Here is a 19,525-nt window from a genome sequence, read left to right as displayed (position 1 = left end):
TTCTAATATTCAAATTAAATAATATTTAGACTTAAGCATATAAAATTTTTGGCCTTATCATAAAACAGTTTTCCGAAACAACATACAACCGTTTCACAGAAATTGTAAACATATATATGTTTGCTCGAAATTTGTAAATTTATATATGTTTACATTCACACATATTATTTTTATGAAACATTCATACCCCAAACATAATATATTTTAACATATTAACATATGTGTCCCAAATATTTAGTGTTAGTTTAGGAACATTACATGTTGGCACTTAAATATATTGTGTTTAAAAATTGTGCCCGAAACACATTTTGTTTATATCGGAACATATGAAAAACATGATGAGTACATATACAGTGTACTCATCATGCTCATATAGTTACATTCATATAAAAGGAGAATTTGTTTTACGATGATGATAAATTTATAGTCGTAAGTTTGGGTTCGCAGAAGCATACACAGAAAAAATACCACCTCAATATTTCGGGTTAAAAATTTTGCCGAAATATTGCAAATGGGCTATATCGGTCCACTTTTACGTATAGCCCCCATATAAACGGACCCCCAAATTTGGCTTGCGATTGCTCTAAGAGAAGCAAATTTCGTCCGATCCGGCTGAAATTTGGTACATGGTGTTAGTATATGGTCTCTAACAACCATGCAGAAATTGGTCCATATCGGTCCATAATTATAGATAGCCGATCCCCAATCACACAAAAATTGGTCCATATCGGTTCATAATCTTGGTTGCCACTCGAGCCAAAAATAATCTACCAAAATTTTATTTTATAACATTGTCAAAATGTTATTTCCATAGAAAATTTTGTCAAAATTTTATTTCTATAGAAAATTTTGTCATAATTTTATTTCTATAGAAAATTTTTTCCAAATTTTATTTCTATAGAAAATTTTGTCAAAATTTTATTCTATAGAAAATTTTTTCCAAATTTTATTTCTATAGAAAATTTTTTCCAAATTTTACTTCTATAGAAAATGTTGTCAAAATTTTATTTCTATAGAAACTTTAAACTTAATTATATAAATACGGCCTTTTTAGTTTAATATATACCACGTATGGACTATGTGGTATATATTGCGGTCTTAGGAAGTTGTAAGATACCTTGCCATCGGCAAGAGTTACCGCAACCCAAGTAATTCGATTGTGGATGACAGTCTTCAGTAGAAGTTTCTACGCAATCCATGGTGGAGGGTACATAAGCTTCGGCCTAGCCGAACTTACGGCCGTATATACTTGTTTGCTATAGAAAATTTAGTCAAAATTTTATTTCTATAGAAAATTGAGTCAAAATTTTGTTTCTATAGAATATTATGCAAAATTTTATTTCTATAGAAAATTTAGCCAAAATTTTATAGTAATAGATTTTTTTATTAGAAAATTTGGTCAAAATTTTATTTCTACAAAAAATTTTGTCAAAATTTTATTTCTATAGAAAATTTAGTCAAAATGTTGTTTCTGTAGAATATTTTGCAGATTTTTATTTACTACACAAAAATTTTTCCAAAATTGTATGCTCACTGATGCTAAGTCGGAAACTTGTAGAAATGACTCAAATTTTAAAATTTTTCAATGAATGAATCATAAATGCATTTTTGCGAAATTGTCTAAACAATTATAAATATTTCCCAAATATTGCCCGAGATTTTGTAGAAGTCTGATTTGAGATTTTATCAAAATGTAGATCTAAATACAAAGTTGTGCAGAGTATATTATAATTGACCCGCCCGACTTTAGACTTTCTTTGCATTTTTATTTTTTGTTAAAATTGTGTTACGTCCCATAACGTTAGATTTAAATTTTAAGTACATAGATTTTGTAGAAGTATATACAATTTTGTCTAAATTGATTCAGATTCAAATTCATGCATATGGGAATATAAACCTTTATATAGCTCGCAACAAATTTAAAGGATTTGAGAAAGTATTATGATGGGTATTTATATCATTATTTTATTTATTAAGCATTGCCCTAAATTTGAAAATAGAGTTCAATTGGCATCTAATGTGAAATTAAGACCTTTTTTGCACACATAAATAAATAAATACGATACTTTATATGGATCCACTTACGGTACCCCCACAATAGAACTACAAATTAGTGGTATTAAAATTAGATTTAGTTATATTACCCGGAGTCGACTCCGGAGTCGGAGTCGAGCTGATGAAAAATGCTGGAGTCGGAGTCGAGCAAAATTGGCTCGACTCCACAGTCCTGGTTGTACCTCAACCTTGCCCGAGTTTTTCTAATGATTGTGATAAATTTTAATCACTTCGCTATCACCTGAAAGTCTTTGTCTCCTTAATTTGTTATTGAATATTGTGTTTTTGTTTTTCTACCATATAAATGTAATTTGTTTTTTTTCACTTCATTTCATTTCATTTATGCAATTATTTTTCTACCAATTTTAACATTTTCATAATCATGATAGTAAACCTATAGTTTAATTGTTAATTTCTATCTCTTGTAACATTTACATTTCTAGAAAATTATTTTTTTTATGATTATTCCTATATCGGTTACCTTAAATTATGTTTAACTTCATGGATATCTTATACAGTCTTACCCAATCAGTTACATAATTTCCGAGAAAAGAACGTGGTTGCGAAAACCATGTTATATGGTCACCACCCAAAAATAACATTTTGCTCTTAAAACATGTTTGAGGTGATCATATTCATTCTCTGGGTGCAAATAGTGGTCAGGGTGCAAATAGTGGATCTGCCAAAAAATGTGCCTACCAGAAATATTGATTTTTGACCCCACAAAATATATACCGATCTACTCAGAATCACCTCCTGAGTCTATCTAGCGCTTGGTGTTTGTCTGTCTGTCCGTCCGTCCGTCTGTCCATGTATTTGTTGTTCGCAGGATTCCGGTCGCAATTATTAACTGATTTTGATGAAATTTGGTACAGGGTGTTTTGTGGGCATAAGGACGAACGCTATTGAATTTGAAAGAAATCGGATCAAATTTAGATATAGCTCCCATATATATCGCCCGATTTCACCAAATGGGGTCACATTGCGTAAATATATACCGATATAATGTATGCGCATCGTCGTCAAATTGGGCACAAAGTAATATTTTCCATCACCCTCCAAATCTGCAAAATTCCATCGAAATTGGTTGAGATTTAGATATAGCTCTCATATACATGTATCGCCCGATTTTCCAAATATAGCTATATGCCCTAATATTCTATATTACCAATAATATGTACAAAAAATCATGGAAATCGGTTCAGATTTAGCGCTATATATATATATATATATATATATATATATATATATATATATATATATATATATATATGTATATATATATATATATATATATATATATATATATATATATATATATATATATATATATATATATATATATATATATATATATATATATATATATATATATATATATATATATATATATATATATATATATATATATATATATATATATATATATATATATATATATCATGGAAATCGGTTCAGATTTAGCTATATATATGTATCGCCCGATTTTGCAAAACTTGGCCATAAAACCCTTATTTATTAACCGATCGTACTCAAAGTTGGCAAGATCCAGTCCCCTATAGTACTAACTGAATGTGCAAAATTTCATCGAAATCGATTCAGATTTAGATATAACTCCCATATATACACAGTCTCACACAAGTTTACATATCCCTGAATTGGTTACCTCTTAACTCAACATGTTTCTTCTTGTTGTTTATAACCCACATCAAAAAAAAATCTTCTTGATAATTAACTAATAATTACTTTGTTTTTCAAATTATTTTACTAAAACCAATGGATATACATGCATATTTTCTAAAATTTGATTATTTAAAGAAAATATAAATTCTTTAACCGTATGTAAACTTGTGTGAGACTGTGGATGTATCGCCTGATTTTCAAAACTTTACCCTAATAAACTTATTTTTGCTTTAGTGACCTCATTTATGAACCGATCTTACTCAAATTTAGCACAGGGTAATCTTCTGTAATATCAACCAAACCTACAAAATATAATTCAAAACGGTTCAGATTTAGATATATCTCCCATATATAAAGGGTGATACGGTCAAAATTTGGTCAATATAAACTTGACGTATTTCTTTCAATTTTGCATTTAAAAAACCTGAACACCCCTCATTTTGAAGATGTGTGTGTGTAGAATGTTGCTCCTATTTTGATTTTGGAATTCACTCTTACGTTGTCAAAATGCCGTCCAAGCAAGAAGAGCAGCGTATCAAAAATTTGCTCGCGCATCGCGAAAATCCGAGCTACTCGCACGCAAAGCTGGCAAAATCGCTAAAAGTTGCCAAATCAACCGTTACAAATGTAATTAAAGTGTTTGGGGAACGTTTGTCGACAGCCAGGAAGTCTGGATCGGGGGGAAATCGAAAACCGGAAGCCGCTGAGACGACAAAGAGAGTTGCCGGTAGTTTCAAGCGAAACCCTAACCTCTCTCTCCGAGATGCCGCAAGTAAGCTGGGTGTACCGTCTACAACCGTGCATCGAGCCAAAAAACGAGCCGGACTATCGACTTACAAGAAGGTAGTGACTCCAAATCGCGATGATAAACAAAATACGACGGCCACAGCGCGATCCCGGAGGCTGTACAAAACATCTGTACCTGTGGCTTGAAAAGCAGCATTTTCATAGCTTCCGGGACTGTCAACCAAGAAATTTACGTGAAAGAGTGTTTGAATAAACGTCTGCTGCCTTTCCTGAAGAAACACGGTTGTTCCGTACTGTTTTGGCCGGATTTGGCATCTTGCCATTACGGTAAAAAGGCCATGGAGTGGTACGCCGCCAACAACGTGCAGGTGGTTCCCAAGGACAAGAACCCTCCCAACACGCCAGAGCTCCGCCCAATTGAGAAATACTGGGCTATTGTCATGCGGAACCTAAAGAAGACCAAAAAAACTGCTAAGGACGAACAGCATTACAAGGCAAACTGGCTTTCTGCGGCGAAGAAGGTGGACAAGGTGGCTGTACAAAATCTGATGGCAGGTGTCAAGCGTGAGGCCCGGCAATTCGGATTTGGAAAAGCGAAAGCCTAAGTGAATATTTTTCCTGAATTTTATACTAATTGAACTTGAAAATGAAATTTAATTTGATGTTTTAAATAAACGATTTCACCGATTTACACGCGTTTTCCCTTGACCAAATCTTGACCGTATCACCCGATTTTGAAAAAGTTGCCCTTATAAATTTATTTTTGACCATAGAGGCCTCATTTGTCAACTGTTCGTACTCAAATTTTACACAAGGCAATCTTCTGTGGTATCAATTATACCTGCAAAATGTTATACAAATTGGTTCATATTTAGATATAGCTCCCATATTTTGCCATAATACTCTTATTTATTAACCAATGTTACCCAAATTTCAAATTTTGATGTACTAGCCGATCGTATTTAGACTTACATGTAGCTCTTACATAATAATATTGCCCGATTTTTACAAATTTGAATTTATTACCCACAACTAATTGAGGGATTTCCTCAGCAAAATCCACTATAGCTCCTTATATCAGACATGAACCCCTTTATGTTCATAAATAGGGAAATGCGGCTTATCTCCAAAATCTATACCAATGATTATGTTTACTAATTCAGTAGGGGTGGTATTGGGTATGATACGATATAGTCGGCCCCGCCCGACTTTCTACCTTACTTACTTGTTTCAATAATGAACTTAATATCAGGCGTTTCTGTTCAGATTGTGATAAAATTGCAATAAACATATACTTCTTAATTTTCATAAATAAGGAAATACGGTTCATCTCCCAAACCTATGCAAATGATACCCCCCAAATGCTTATGTTTACTAATTCACTGGGGGTGGTTTAGGGTATGAAATAGTCGGCCCCGCCCGACTTTCTACTTTACTCACTTGTTTTTCTATGAAATTTATTTTAATAATTTGAAATATATTTTGAAAAGAGTATGTTCAGTCAGAGCACATTCCAAATTAGGGGCGGTTATATTATAAAATTGGCATGTTTTGGAGGAAAACTTGTGTTTTGAACTTAGTCTTTTTGTATGGGGAAAACGACTCGTTTTTAAATACTTATAAAGGGAAAACATTTCAGACTCCAAAACATCCTTGGTGAGAACGCCACATTAATCTCATTTTACAATTTATGTCCGTCCGATTTTTATCCAATAATGAGATTTCTCCAGTTTTTTGTTTAGTTTGATAATCTCACGAGCGGTCCATGTTAATAGTTACGCATATATTTTACTGCTAGAGTCACAAATTTTAAATTTTGATTGAAGGTGATGCTCATAGAATGAAGTCGACCCATTTTTGTCGGAGGCAATTTGAAGTTATCCGATTGGCAATGAGATTAGTTGTACAACCAATCTTAAAATCAAATTTATATTTCATTCAAATTTTCTAGGTTAAAATTTTGGAAAATTGTTATAGCAATTTTATACTCATTGATTATGGATGGAAGGTTCAAAATTTCGGCAAAAAATACAACAATTATGTAGACATTTATTTGATATAAATTAATATTTTGGCTACATTTGAGTCGAGATGAGTCGAAATATTCGGCGGCAGTTAAAATCGGCATGTTCATTCTCTGGTGATGCTGCGATTAAAACTGAGTGACGCATTGTCGGAACAACTTTACTTCCAAATTCACATTTTATTATAATTTTTATCAAACAACCCTTAAATACGACACACAGAAACTCTACCGTGAGCGAAATCTCTCTTAAAGATAAGTGCAGCCCGATTCCTTTGAAATATTCTGCGAAGGATATGGGCTTTAATTAATTTAAATGGTCTCTCAGTTTTAAAAAATCGGTAAGGGCAGCGAAAGGGGACGGGTTCAGCTTGTAAAATATAGAATCCACTATTTCCACTATTTCGGATAGAATCCACTATTTCCACTATTTCGGATAGGTAACATTTTTATGACATAAAAGTTTCGAGACTCTTGGTTTTTACACCATCTGGTATTTGTAACATAGTGTAGCACCTTCCCCCTTGTATTGTTTAAAAACTTATTCCATAAACTTTTTGTTGAAAAAAATATTTATTAATTATAGAACAATTAACTTTTTATTTTTAAAAATGTATGTATGTAAATTCCAGGCTGTTAGGTTCCATATGTCCTCATTAACGGCAAAGTCCTTCATCGTATCCGGCCGAAATTTCCATTCTTTTGAGATTAAATTTCTTTAGCCATAATAGGCATATGGGGAACCATAATAACCACTATAGGCATAAGGAGATCCATAATAAAATTGTGGAGCTGGATGAGGTTCAGGGGCAGCTCTGGGAAGAGGAGCTGGGGCTGGTCCAGGTAGAGGGGATGGACTGGCAGTTGCCACAGCAAATAAGGCAGCAATTAAGACAAATAACTATAAAGTTATAAACAGAGAGGTAAAAATTTTGTATAATTTTCATGTTTTCGAAAATTTCTTTAATTGATAATCCTTAAGGATAATTACACTTTATTCTTTTCCTTTCAAATACTTACGAATTTAAACATTTTGATGATGATTGTTTGAAGAATTTAGTTGCTTTGAGTTGTGCAAGTGAATTACTTGTGATGCCTGTATTAATCCCTGTATCCAGTATTTATAGTGGAAGCGCTCTATTCTATGATTTCGGCTGAGTTTCATTAAACTTCAGCTGTATATGCATATTAGGCACCCTCCATTGATTTCCTATAATGCATTCTTCAATAATGTATGCTGAATAGTTTCTTCTTTTGTTGTTCAATTCTATATTGATTTGATGATTTCGAATTCTCTTTTGCTTTGCTTTATGTTAAAGTGAGGTTTGAATATTAAATGCGGTTAACTAAAACAAATAGATATATTTTACTAAATTAATGGTGCTTGGCACAATAGGAAGATTTTATAAAGGGAATATCAATACCACCTGAGGGAATGGACTTAACCGTGGGAATTTTGCGTTATTTGCAGTACATGACTAGTTCTGTCTTTGCAGAATTTACCCCTTGGCCATTCTCGGAGGGCTCTCTCTCTCTCTCTAATTGTAAATGGAATTTATTTTGTAAGGAAACCAGTAGGTTGTTTATAGCAATTTTCCAAAGAAGAGGCGATAGAACTCCTGCTTGGGGATTGTCGTTTTTCACATACCTTTGAATGTTTGCTTACCATAGTGTGGCTGAAGTTCGTCTCTACGTTGGAAATTGTTGAAGTTGAATGCCCCTTCGATGTCTAGAAAAGCCACAATTGTGAGCTTATAAGTAAGCATGTTGTCGATTCGAGAGCAATCTTGAATCGATACTGGTTTTAAGGTAAATATCTATCAGACTCTCCACAGTTTTAAGAAGGAATGAAGACAAGCGGATTGTCTTTCGGACCCGCGTGAAAGCATTTTGAAATGAAAGCGACTTTTGTCTCCTTCCAATTTTCGTACACAGAAAAAAATTTCAAAAAAATTTTTCCAATTAAAATCTTAATTGAGTTTTAAAAAATATTCAATTAAAAATTTAATTGAATCAACAAAATTTTTAATTGAAATAAAAATCAATCACACAAATTAATAGTATCAATTAATTTTTTAATTGGATCAATTAATTTTTTAATTGACTGTCAATTAATTTTTTAATTGATACTATCATTTCTGTGATTGAAGACATTTCAATTAAAAAATTAATTGGATCAATTAATTTCGTGATTGATTCAGAAAAATTTTTTTTTGTGTGTATGCTTAAATTAGTTGATGCTCATGCGAAAATCTTCTCTATTACAATTTATAATATATGGATGTTAGTTTGCCTCTTTTTTCGTCATTTTTTTTAGGCATACACGCAAAAAGTTCTTTTCCCTTGCCGAAATTTTACACTAACAATCAATTTTTTTGTAAAATCTCCCATTTGTGCCAAACACCACTAATTTAGTAATGCATATGTATATTTGTTTTAATTAACCTTATTTAATATTCAAACCTCAAGTTAAAGCAAAGCCAAGAAAAGAATTCGAAATCATCGAAACAATAGAGAATCGAAAAAAAAAACTATTCAGCATACATTATTGAAGAATGCATTATAGATAATGAATGGAGGATGCCTAATATGCATATAAAGCTGAAGTTTAAGGAAACCCAGCCGAAGGCGTAGAATACGGCTCTTCCCGTATAAATACTGGATACAGGGATTAATGTAGGCATCACAAGTAATTCACTTGCACAACTCAGAGCAACTAAATTCTCAAAACAATCATCATGTTTAAATTCGTAAGTAATTGAAACAAGGATTTAAGTTTAATTATCCTTAAGGATTATTGAGAATTTTTAAAAAATATTAAAATCATAAAAACATTATCTCTTTCACTGTTTATTACTGTCAGGTTTTTGTCTTAATTGCTGCCTTATTTGCTGTGGCAACTGCCAGTCCAGCCCCTCTACCTGGACCAGCCCCAGCTCCTCTTGCCAGAGCTGCCCCTGAACCTCGTCCAGCTCCCCAATTTTATTATGGATCTCCTTATGCCTATAGTGGTTATTATGGTTCCCCATATGCCTATTATGGCTAAAGAAATTTAATCTCGAAAGAATCGCCTTAGATTTGTAGTGGAAACACATATCAAGTTCCACCGGATGCGGTTAAGGACTATGCCGTTAATGAGTACATATGGAACCTAACAACTGGAATTTACACACATACATTTTTAAAAGTTAATTGTTCTAAAATTAATAAATATTTGTTTTAAGCAAATCATGCAATAAGTTTTCAAACAATACAAGGGGATATCATACAACTTTCTCTATCCGAAATAGTGGTCCTGGCCCTTATATCTTCCACGGTCATCATCTCCTAGGTGTTTGCATGCCAACTTAAAAGAAAATATATCTATATATATAAAATTCAATTTATGTTTGTTTATTTGTTTGATTGTTTGTTTGTATGTTCCGAGTTGGCATCTAGACAAAGATCCGCTACTTTATATTTCGACTTTTTATTGTTCGACTTTTTTTAAAGTACAGTGAAAAAAACTAAAATTCTCTAAATTATCTGAGATTTACAGAGAACATGCGGTGCGGTTATGGAAGTAATATGGGGTACCTGATGATTTCATATGTGGACGGAGAGGGGGACCTCCCCCTTGCCGTACTTTTTGAAACTTGGAACGAAATTCGATTTGCTTGAAATTTTCATTGAATGTTGGGGTTGGGGAGACATCCGCTTCTCTTAAGTACATACAAAGAAACAATTTAACTTTACCGAGTTATTTGAAATTTACAGAGGACTGGGGAGAGGTTACGATTATTAATAGTTGGTACCTGATTTTGTGATATTTGCACGGAAGAGAGGACGCCCCTTTAGGCTTATAATTTGCTTGAAATTTTCTGGGACGTTTACAAAAGACACGCTACATCACTTTTCGATATTTGGTCGGGGAGGAGGTCTTCCTCTAAAACTGGAAACAAAAATTCTTAGGTTTTCTTGAAATTTACAAAGGAAGAGGGGGATAGTTATAAACGAAGATGCAACCTTCCTTGCCCCACACTTGAAGGAAAGTTTTAAGAATTTTCAGGGAAGGTTAGGGGTGCTATTCACTACGATATTGTATCGGGGAAAGTGACGTCCCTTTAAAACAATAGAGCAAAATGTAAACATCTGCGATCTACTTGAAATTTACAGGGAACGTAGGAGGAGGTGATTAAATTTATACATGATTTTTAAATTAGTATATGATTTTTCGATATCTGGTTGGGGAAGGGGAAAATTAAAATAAACTTTGTCGATTTACTTTGATAGAATTCATAGGGACCATTGAGTAGTTGTGAAATTAATATAGGGTACGTGATAGTCCGATATCAGGTCGGAGTGGAGCGAAGGTGGGGAGAGGATTCCCTTTTGTCCGTTATTTTTCTTAAATTGAAAGTTGAGGGTTATCGGTAAATGGGAACTCGGTACATAATTGTATGATTTTTGCACAGGCTTCTGTCAGACTTCTTTTTAGTAAAGAACTTAAATTTACATGAAATTGGCAGCCAACGTAGAGGGTGCATCATTTTCCAACATTTTAGCAAATGTCAATGTGGTAAAAATTTGTTACTACTTTTGCTTTTTCCGATTTATTGGATGAGAAACAGTAATACTTTTTATGTTATTATAATATAGTGCTTAATATTCAGATATGTTGAGGAGAAGGATACCTTTCCTTGACAACCACACTTAAAATTCACAAGAAATATAAACGATTGTCCAACTACTTGAATACAGGACAGTATTTAAAAAAATTGGAGGAAAGGGTACACCCTCTCCCCGACATTTTTTAAAACGAACCGTTTTACATATGCATATCCGCTGCATTTGTACCTATAAACGAAAATGCAAGTAGTCCGATTTGTTTGAAAGAATTCAAATCTTATCGAATTTGTTTTCAGCACGAAGGATATGGTTGACTAAGTTAACACAAAATGTTCGTACAAATACGTTTCGGAAGGCGCAGCGAAGCGGGCCGGGTTACGCTAGTAAATATATAATAAAACCGACTGCTTGGGAGTGATTAATAAATAATTGCCAGTAAAACAATATTTACCTTCGTACATTGAGAAAATATATTCGTGAGGTCAAGGATTTTGTGTCCTTAAAATATGAGTACTGATTAGTATAGAAGACACATGGACATAAAATTTTTTTCCTTGTCGAAAAGTCGATTAACTTTTCAATGAAGTTGTCCTTGTTCTTAAGAGATTCCAGAGATACTGGATATCTCTAAATTAATAATTGTGACATTAATAATTGTGAAAAATTCTTCAAAATTAATGAAAACGTGTTTAAAGGGTGATACGGTCAAAATTTGGTCAAGGGAAAACGCGTGTAAATCGGTGAAATCGTTTATTTAAAAAATCAAATTAAATTTCTTTTTCAAGTTCAATTAGTATAAAATTCAGGAAAAATATTCAGTTAGGCTTTCGCTTTTCCAAATCCGAATTGCCGGGCTTCACGCTTGACACCTGCCATCAGATTTTGTACAGCCACCTTGTCCACCTTCTTCGCCGCAGAAAGCCAGTTTGCCTTGAACTGTTGCTTGTCCTTAGCAGTTTTTTTGGTCTTATTTAGGTTCCGCTTGACAATAGCCCAGTATTTCTCAATTGGGCGGAGCTCTGGCGTGTTGGAAGGGTTCTTGTCCTTGGGAACCACCTGCACGTTGTTGGCGGCGTACCACTCCATGGCCTTTTTACCGTAATGACAAGATGCCAAATCCGGCCAAAGCAGTACGGAACAACCGTGTTTCTTCAGGAAAGGAAGCAGACGTTTATTTAAACACTCTTTCACGTAAATTTCTTGGTTGACAGTCCCGGAAGCTATGAAAATGCCGCTTTTCAAGCCACAGGTACAGACGGCTTGCCAAACCAGATATTTCTTTGCGAACTTAGACAGTTTTATGTGCTTGAAAATATCTGCTACCTTTCCCCGACTACAAGCAGCTTCCTGTCCCGGAAGCTGCTTGTAGTCGGCTTTGAAGTAGGTTTCGTCGTCCATTACCACGCAGTCAAACTTCGTCAGCATCGTCGTGTACAGCCTCCGGGATCGCGCTTTGGCCGTCGTATTTTGTTTATCATCGCGATTTGGAGTCACTACCTTCTTGTAAGTCGATAGTCCGGCTCGTTTTTTGGCTCGATGCACGGTTGTAGACGATACACCCAGCTTATTTGCGGCATCTCGGAGAGAGAGGTTAGGGTTTCGCTTGAAACTACCGGCAACTCTCTTTGTCGTCTCAGCGGCTTCCGGTTTTCGATTTCCCCCCGATCCAGACTTCCTGGCTGTCGACAAATGTTCCCCAAACACTTTAATTACATTTGTAACGGTTGATTTGGCAACTTTTAGCGATTTTGCCAGCTTTGCGTGCGAGTAGCTCGGATTTTCGCGAAGCGCGAGCAAAATTTTAATACGCTGCTCTTCTTGCTTGGACGGCATTTTGACAACTGAAGAGTGAATTCCAAACAAAATAGGAGCAACATTCTACACACACACACCTTCAAAATGAGGGGTGTTCAGGTTAAATGCAGAATTGAAAGAAATACGTCAAGTTTATATTGACCAAATTTTTACCGTATCACCCTTTATATTGGATTTTCGCAAAAAGAACGTTAAAAAATATGAGAAGTATTTTATGTTTTAAACTTGAAACATACCATAATTTCTACTTCGATTCGGGTCTGCATTTGGAAATTAAAGTTGTCGTCTACACGTTTGGTGTATGTGTTCCTTAATTCGTAAACGGCCATCGACTGCCGCATATCTCTCAACGAGATGGCTGAGCAGTACAATATTCATCTTATGGGTGCCTGGCCACAGGAACGTACCGGGGAACTGCGAAGTGAACTAGAATCCGGGGGAACTAGAATCTGTTGGTGTGCTTCTGGTTACATGTAAGCTTTTTCTGCGTGAGAAGGCCAATGTTCGATGAGCGAATTGAAAGGGTTATAACGACACCAAGCAAATACCATCTAAGCCACCATCTAAACTTAAAGCACACACTAAATATGCTAGTGTTCTCAAGACGCCAGATATCACTTCTGATATCTGCCGTAACGGGTCTCTGCGTGATGGGAGAGTTTCAAACAACTATTGGCGTGAAGTATAAATACTACTGCATGCAGTGTTGCCAGAATTTTCCGGGCTCTTGTCCCCAAAATGGGACTCTTTCATCCCAAAAATCCCAAATTTAATTTAAAATTTCCCCAATAATGTTTTAGCAAGTTTTTTTGTTTTAAGTAGAAGACTAGGCTCTGCCGTAGAAAATCAGTAACAATTTAAAATTTGGGAAAAATATGCAATTTTTGTTATAACAGTTTGCGAGTTACAATAAGACGAAGATTTCAAAACACAAAACCAGGAGACGGGTGTTGAAAATATCGTCCGATGCAAGCCCTCATTACAATTAATTGTCGGTATAAAGAGTCATCGAATTTTTATCTTATGCAAGCCTTCTAAATATTTTTATATTTTGAAGATTCTCTGTACTTCTTTAATCTCTTTTCAAGCATGCAGACCAGAGAATGAAGCCGACCCATTTTTGTCGGCGGCGGCGGACACTAAATTTTTGCCTCCGGCGGCGGCGGCTTGACGGCTGAGCCGATATAAATTTGTTCACTCGGCGGCGGACAATTATCCATTATAAAATCAATTTGAAGTTAATCGAATGGTAATGAGATTAGTTGTACAACCTATCTTACAAACAAATTTACTTTTCGTTCAAATTTTCTGAGCTAAATTTTTGCTAAATTATTATAGCAGATTAAATATGATTGGTTGTGTTCAAAATTTTGGAAAAAATACGACAATTTAATAAACATTTTTCTGATTTAAATCGATATTTTTGATTACTTGGCGGCTAAATTTGAGTCGAGATGAGTCGACATATTCGGCGGCGGCGTCGGATGGCAAAAAATGGTCGGCGGCGACTGAAATCGGCGGCGCGACTCGGCGGCTTCATTCTCTGATGCAGACGTAAAGAATTTCATACAAACTATAACTGTAAACCTAATTTATTATGCTGAATATATTTCGAAAATTCCTCATAAAAATCCTCAAATTTGAAGAAATTCCCCACCAAATCCCCAAGTCGCCCACTCAAAAATTTCGTCCCCATCCACGACTTGGGAAATCCCCAATACTGGCAACACTGACTGTTACTCTTGCAGAGAGAATAAAAACACAAGAGAACGAAAAGCGCTCTTCTACAAAAACAACAAATGTCAACCGTATAGATGTTGCACAATGCCTACAGCTTCGATATTACCGACGTTGCGGTCGATCGCTGTTTTGATAAATTCTTTATAAAGGCATCGGCAGTTATAATTTCAAATTGTCTGCCAAAAAATTTAATAGAATGAAAAAATTATATAAAAGAACATTTGTTATTACATAGTAGGTTATAAATCCTATTTTCCTTAAGTTTCGTAAAGCCGGCAGAGAACTGAACTGGATGACGCCGTCGCAAACTGTATGATATTTGAGAGAAGCGCCGACAAAAACTGCATGATCAGAGAATGAAGCCGACGAGTCGCGCCGCTGATTTCAGTCGCCGCCGACCATTTTTTGCCAGTCAACGCCGCCGCCGAATATGTCGACTCATCTCGAGTCGCCAATTAATAAAAAAATATCGATTTAAATCAGAAAAATATATTAATAATTGTATTTTTGCCAAAATGTTGAACCTTCCACCCACAATCAATCAATTTCAAACTGCTAAAACAGTTTTAGAAAAATTTAGCTCAGAAAATGTTAACTATATTTAAATTTGATTGTAAGATTGGTTGTACAACTAATCTCATTACCAGTCGAATAATTTCAAATTGATTGTATTATGGCTAATTGTGCGCCGCCGAATGGGCCAATTTGTGTCGACTTAGCCGTCAAGCCGCCGCCGCCGGAGGCAAATCTTTAGTGTCAGCCGCCGCCGACAAAAATTGGTCGGCTTCATTATCTGTGCGTGATATTAGAGACATTTTCCTCATGACTGCCACCTACTGACGCAGTTTCGCTTCACAGTTTCGTTCTCTTGTCCTTTTATTCTCTCTGACTCTTGTGATGCAGAGGAAAAGGAATCTGAATGGTCAAAGTGAGCCTGAAATAAATCGGGCTACCACTATAACCTAACCTACTTTGCCTGTAAATTTCATGTAGTTATTTTTTAAACTATATTCAAACTGGGGATATTTTGTAGATAGCCTACATCTCTGTTTCGAAATATTAACAATGAAATCCCAAATTTTGTCATGGGACTACCATTCATCTTCCTTGAAAATTTCAATTAAATTGAAGGACAATGAAAGGGTTATTTCAAACAAGCATGTAAGTGATATTTCCTTAAGGCTTCCTGGAAATTTAGTGTCTACTCGAAAGACATGTCTACTCCTCATTTAAGGTAAAGGACTTAAGGTGAATTTTTCATATAGTGATACAAGTCATTCTACTTATTCTTAGGATGAAATTTTACCAACTATAGTCGTGGTAAATTGGCTAGACATATTATTCTTTATAAATATGATATAGGCATATATGTCTTTTTCGTCTACTCAATATAATCCAACACACGGACTACTCTGGATTTCTAGAAATGACACCAACTGTTCGTTAATAATAATAAATTTATTATCCACTCTCACTTTTTATTGATTTTAAAGAATTAATTATCCAATACTGTAGTGGAATGTAGCAATGCAGCATTTGTTCTTTGTTTTGAATGGTGCGCAACGTTAGCGGAATAGCTAATGAAGTCCCACAAATCCCAATTGTTCGATTGATTTTGACTATCGGATACCCCAGCAGGTATGACTTAATGACTTAGCTCCCTCGCACAGAGGGGTAAAAATGAAATTCAAATTAACTATGCTGAACACACACAAAAAAATAAATGTGTGCCAAAATGTTAGTAGAACTTCAAACCGCCTGACTTTAATTACGCCACACGTCAATAATTTCTTAAAATGGAATTTTTAACGATTATTCAATTGGACGTATACACGGTTTGTTTGAAATATGGGGAATATTGTAGAGGGAATATTCTTTCGGTATTAAGTTCTGAACCAGCTTCTGATAAAAATGAAAGTTTTCGTTATAAGGGTACAACAGTGTTGCCGTTGTTCCATTTTTGTGGCATTTTTTTGTGCCACTTTTTCATGCAATGATACTTTTATGCTACTTTTTTGTATACCATAGTAGAGGTGTGCGCGTGAGTGAAATTTCACTCACACTCGCGCACATTCACGAAGCAAAATGTTTATTCACGCATGCTCGCGCACGATTCGTGTGATAGCCACTCACATTTACGCACATTCCCGAAATGAAAACTAGTACTTACACACGCTCACGCACGAACTACTTTTAAAGACTCATGCACGATTCACGACAATTCACGTGACTCACGACAAATTCACGAGACTCACGTCATTTTCCAACCAGGAATGAGCAAAGGTAACAAAATTCAAGAATGGAATATAGTTTGACAGCTAAATTAATTTCTGTTAACATACGTGTCAGAATTAAATCTTGACTTTTTTCGTGAACGTGATTTTGTAGAAATTTGATTCACGAACCGATTTTATTTCTCACGCACGTTCACGCACGACATATTTGTTTCAGTCCCATTCACGCACATTCACGAGACTTGTTTCAGATGTTGTTCACGACTCACGTGATTCACGCCAATTGTGTGTCACGCGCACACCTCTATGCCATACTTCTATTTATACCCTTCACCACTACTGTGGTACAGGGTATAATAAGTTTGTGCATTTGTATGTAACGCCAAGAAGGAAAAGTCTGACACCCATCGTTTAGTATACCGATCGTCTTAGAATTAAATTCTGAGTCGATTTAGCGATGTCCGTCCGTCTGTCTGTCTGTCTGTCTGTCTGTCTGTCTGTCTGTCTGTCTGTCTGTCTGTCTGTCTGTCTGTCCGTCTGTCTGTCTGTTGATGTATTTTTTTTCCTACCTTTTTGTCATATTGTGAAGATCCACATTCAATTAATGTACTCTATACTGCAATATTATTTGTAAATAGTTATCCCAAATCCCTTTAAAAATAGGAATGAGGTCCAAATAATAGAGGAAATCGGGGATTACTTATTGAGAAGAGAAAAATTCTTCACTTTATCACTTCAATTTCTTGTTATTCGACAAATTAATCAAAATAAGCTTTTGTAAGTAGAGAAACGTCGAAGCTCTGTGTGACGGGCACCCCTAAATCGATTTAGAATTTAATTCTAAGACGATTGGTACACTAAACGATGGGTCTCAGACTGTTCCTTTTTGGGGTTACATAAAAATGTACAAACTTATTATACTCTGTACCACATTAGGGGTGTAGGGTATAAATGTATTATTAGCAAGTGTACCTAAACTTTTGCTGCTCACTGTATATTTACCAGTGCTACGTATTTATAATTCTCTTTTCTTTGTTGCCAATTAATTTGCACAAATTTGTGGTTAACGAAATACTACAAAACTCAGATTTTCCTTCCATTGTTAGTTAGCCTAAAAATCCTGGCCGACCACAATGATACCGTGAGCTTACTTACTCAGGGTTTCATCGGTCAAACAATGCCATTGCTAATAATTAGATGACAAGCATTTTCCCCATCCTCTAGTCCTCAACCCACATACACTATATAGAAAAGTTTTAGGTACCAAATGCTGCCATGGATCACATCAATGCTGGAGGGAGGATTGACAGACATTTCGCGTTATGACTGGAATTCAAATGATTGCAAATTTCGACATGATGAGATTTTTTTATGCATTGTCAAATAAGCACCACAGAACGACAAACAAAATGGGATATCAAATGGTGGATAAGTTGCTAATGTAGCTGATGAACATTTAGGGGATTAGATGCGATACCTTCTTGCTTTCATATTGGGGGAAAAGTGACTGCCCAATGGCTATGTGGTCAATGGATGACATCATCAAAAACCCCATTATCAACATCCGTATCATCATCATCATCATATTGATGATTTCAATGACTGAGATTTTTTTTGTGGCTAATGCAATTAAGCCTATGGCCATTTTTGTGGGCCTATAAATATTTTGCCAACGAACGAGTGGGCAGGCATTCCTGCTCTAACATTTAACTGGTGTGTTTCAATTGTTGCCTAAATCTACCCGTGCAAAATGTTCAAAATCGTTAGTATATCTCACAGCAGCTCAAGCGTGATAGTGTAAATTAGCCTATTAATTTTGGGTTATTTTTTTGCAGTTCTTTTTGGTTGCTGTCGCCTTGTTGGCTATGGCCATGGCAGCCCCATCGCCGGTAGCTAGTCCTGATCCTGCTCCAGAGCCTCAGTTCTTCTACAGTGGATATCCTGCTGTTTATGGTTACGCCTATCCTGCCGTGTACTATGGTTGATTTGCATTGATTTCGTAGAGAATTCAAAAGCCTAAATTTAAATTCTGGTACTGATGTGGCAAGGACTATAAGGACTTTTGAATGGGTTGTTGGTTAAATCATCTTCTGTTTTAAGTTTTTTTCTTCTATTTATATATCGTTTGTTTTGTTGGATTAAATGCATTTGAAAAGTAGATTTTTATTGGTTAAATGGATTTTCTTTTTGTTGTTTTGAAGTTGAGTTGCACATTGGGTTGGGTTAAGTTATAGTGGCATCCTACTACTTCCTGCCATGGACCAGTTCCAAAACCAAACTGAACAAGTAAGGAAAGTCTAGAGTCGAGGGGGCCATACCTTCACTACTTTGTAGAAATTATTGATACAATCTCAAATCCTCGAAATTTGTTGGGAGCTGAACAGACAGACAGTCATCGATAAATCGACTCACAATTTAATTCTGCACGAAGGGTTTCCGACAGGTCCTTCTTGGCGTTACATACAAATGCACAATCTTATTATACCTTCTACCACAGTAGTGGTGAAGGTGAGGATAGACTGGAGAGAGCCAATGAGTTGTTTCGCTTTCACGAATTTGGTTTTCTCCGATAAGAAGTCACTCAAAATCGGGGTGTTTGTGAACAAACAAACTGATTTGG

At 35.3% G+C, this 19,525-nt stretch overlaps 3 protein-coding genes across 3 annotated transcripts; 2 read left to right on the top strand and 1 right to left on the bottom strand.

Moving 5' to 3' along the window:
- Positions 1 to 7,062: 7,062 nt before the first annotated feature.
- Positions 7,063 to 7,605, bottom strand: LOC142223942 (uncharacterized). Its single transcript, XM_075293748.1, has 2 exons — positions 7,529 to 7,605; positions 7,063 to 7,409 (listed from the first exon to the last, which is right to left on the bottom strand). The coding sequence occupies exons 1-2, from the start codon at positions 7,538 to 7,540 to the stop codon at positions 7,227 to 7,229; spliced, it is 195 nt and encodes a 64-aa protein (XP_075149863.1). The 5' UTR covers positions 7,541 to 7,605; the 3' UTR covers positions 7,063 to 7,226.
- A 1,521-nt stretch (positions 7,606 to 9,126) lies between these two features.
- LOC142223941 (uncharacterized) lies at positions 9,127 to 9,736 on the top strand. The gene is made up of 2 exons (XM_075293747.1): positions 9,127 to 9,258; positions 9,372 to 9,736. Exons 1-2 carry the CDS (start codon positions 9,247 to 9,249, stop codon positions 9,552 to 9,554), a joined length of 195 nt encoding a protein of 64 aa, XP_075149862.1. The 5' UTR covers positions 9,127 to 9,246; the 3' UTR covers positions 9,555 to 9,736.
- Positions 9,737 to 18,555: 8,819 nt separating this feature from the next.
- LOC142223940 (uncharacterized) lies at positions 18,556 to 19,063 on the top strand. Its single transcript, XM_075293746.1, has 2 exons — positions 18,556 to 18,667; positions 18,741 to 19,063. The coding sequence occupies exons 1-2, from the start codon at positions 18,656 to 18,658 to the stop codon at positions 18,888 to 18,890; spliced, it is 162 nt and encodes a 53-aa protein (XP_075149861.1). The 5' UTR covers positions 18,556 to 18,655; the 3' UTR covers positions 18,891 to 19,063.
- Positions 19,064 to 19,525: the final 462 nt, after the last annotated feature.

This window comes from Haematobia irritans, chromosome 2, assembly GCF_050003625.1.
Source record: "Haematobia irritans isolate KBUSLIRL chromosome 2, ASM5000362v1, whole genome shotgun sequence".
Classification (NCBI taxonomy): domain Eukaryota; kingdom Metazoa; phylum Arthropoda; class Insecta; order Diptera; family Muscidae; genus Haematobia; species Haematobia irritans.
This window is presented reverse-complemented; position numbering and strand designations above follow the sequence as displayed.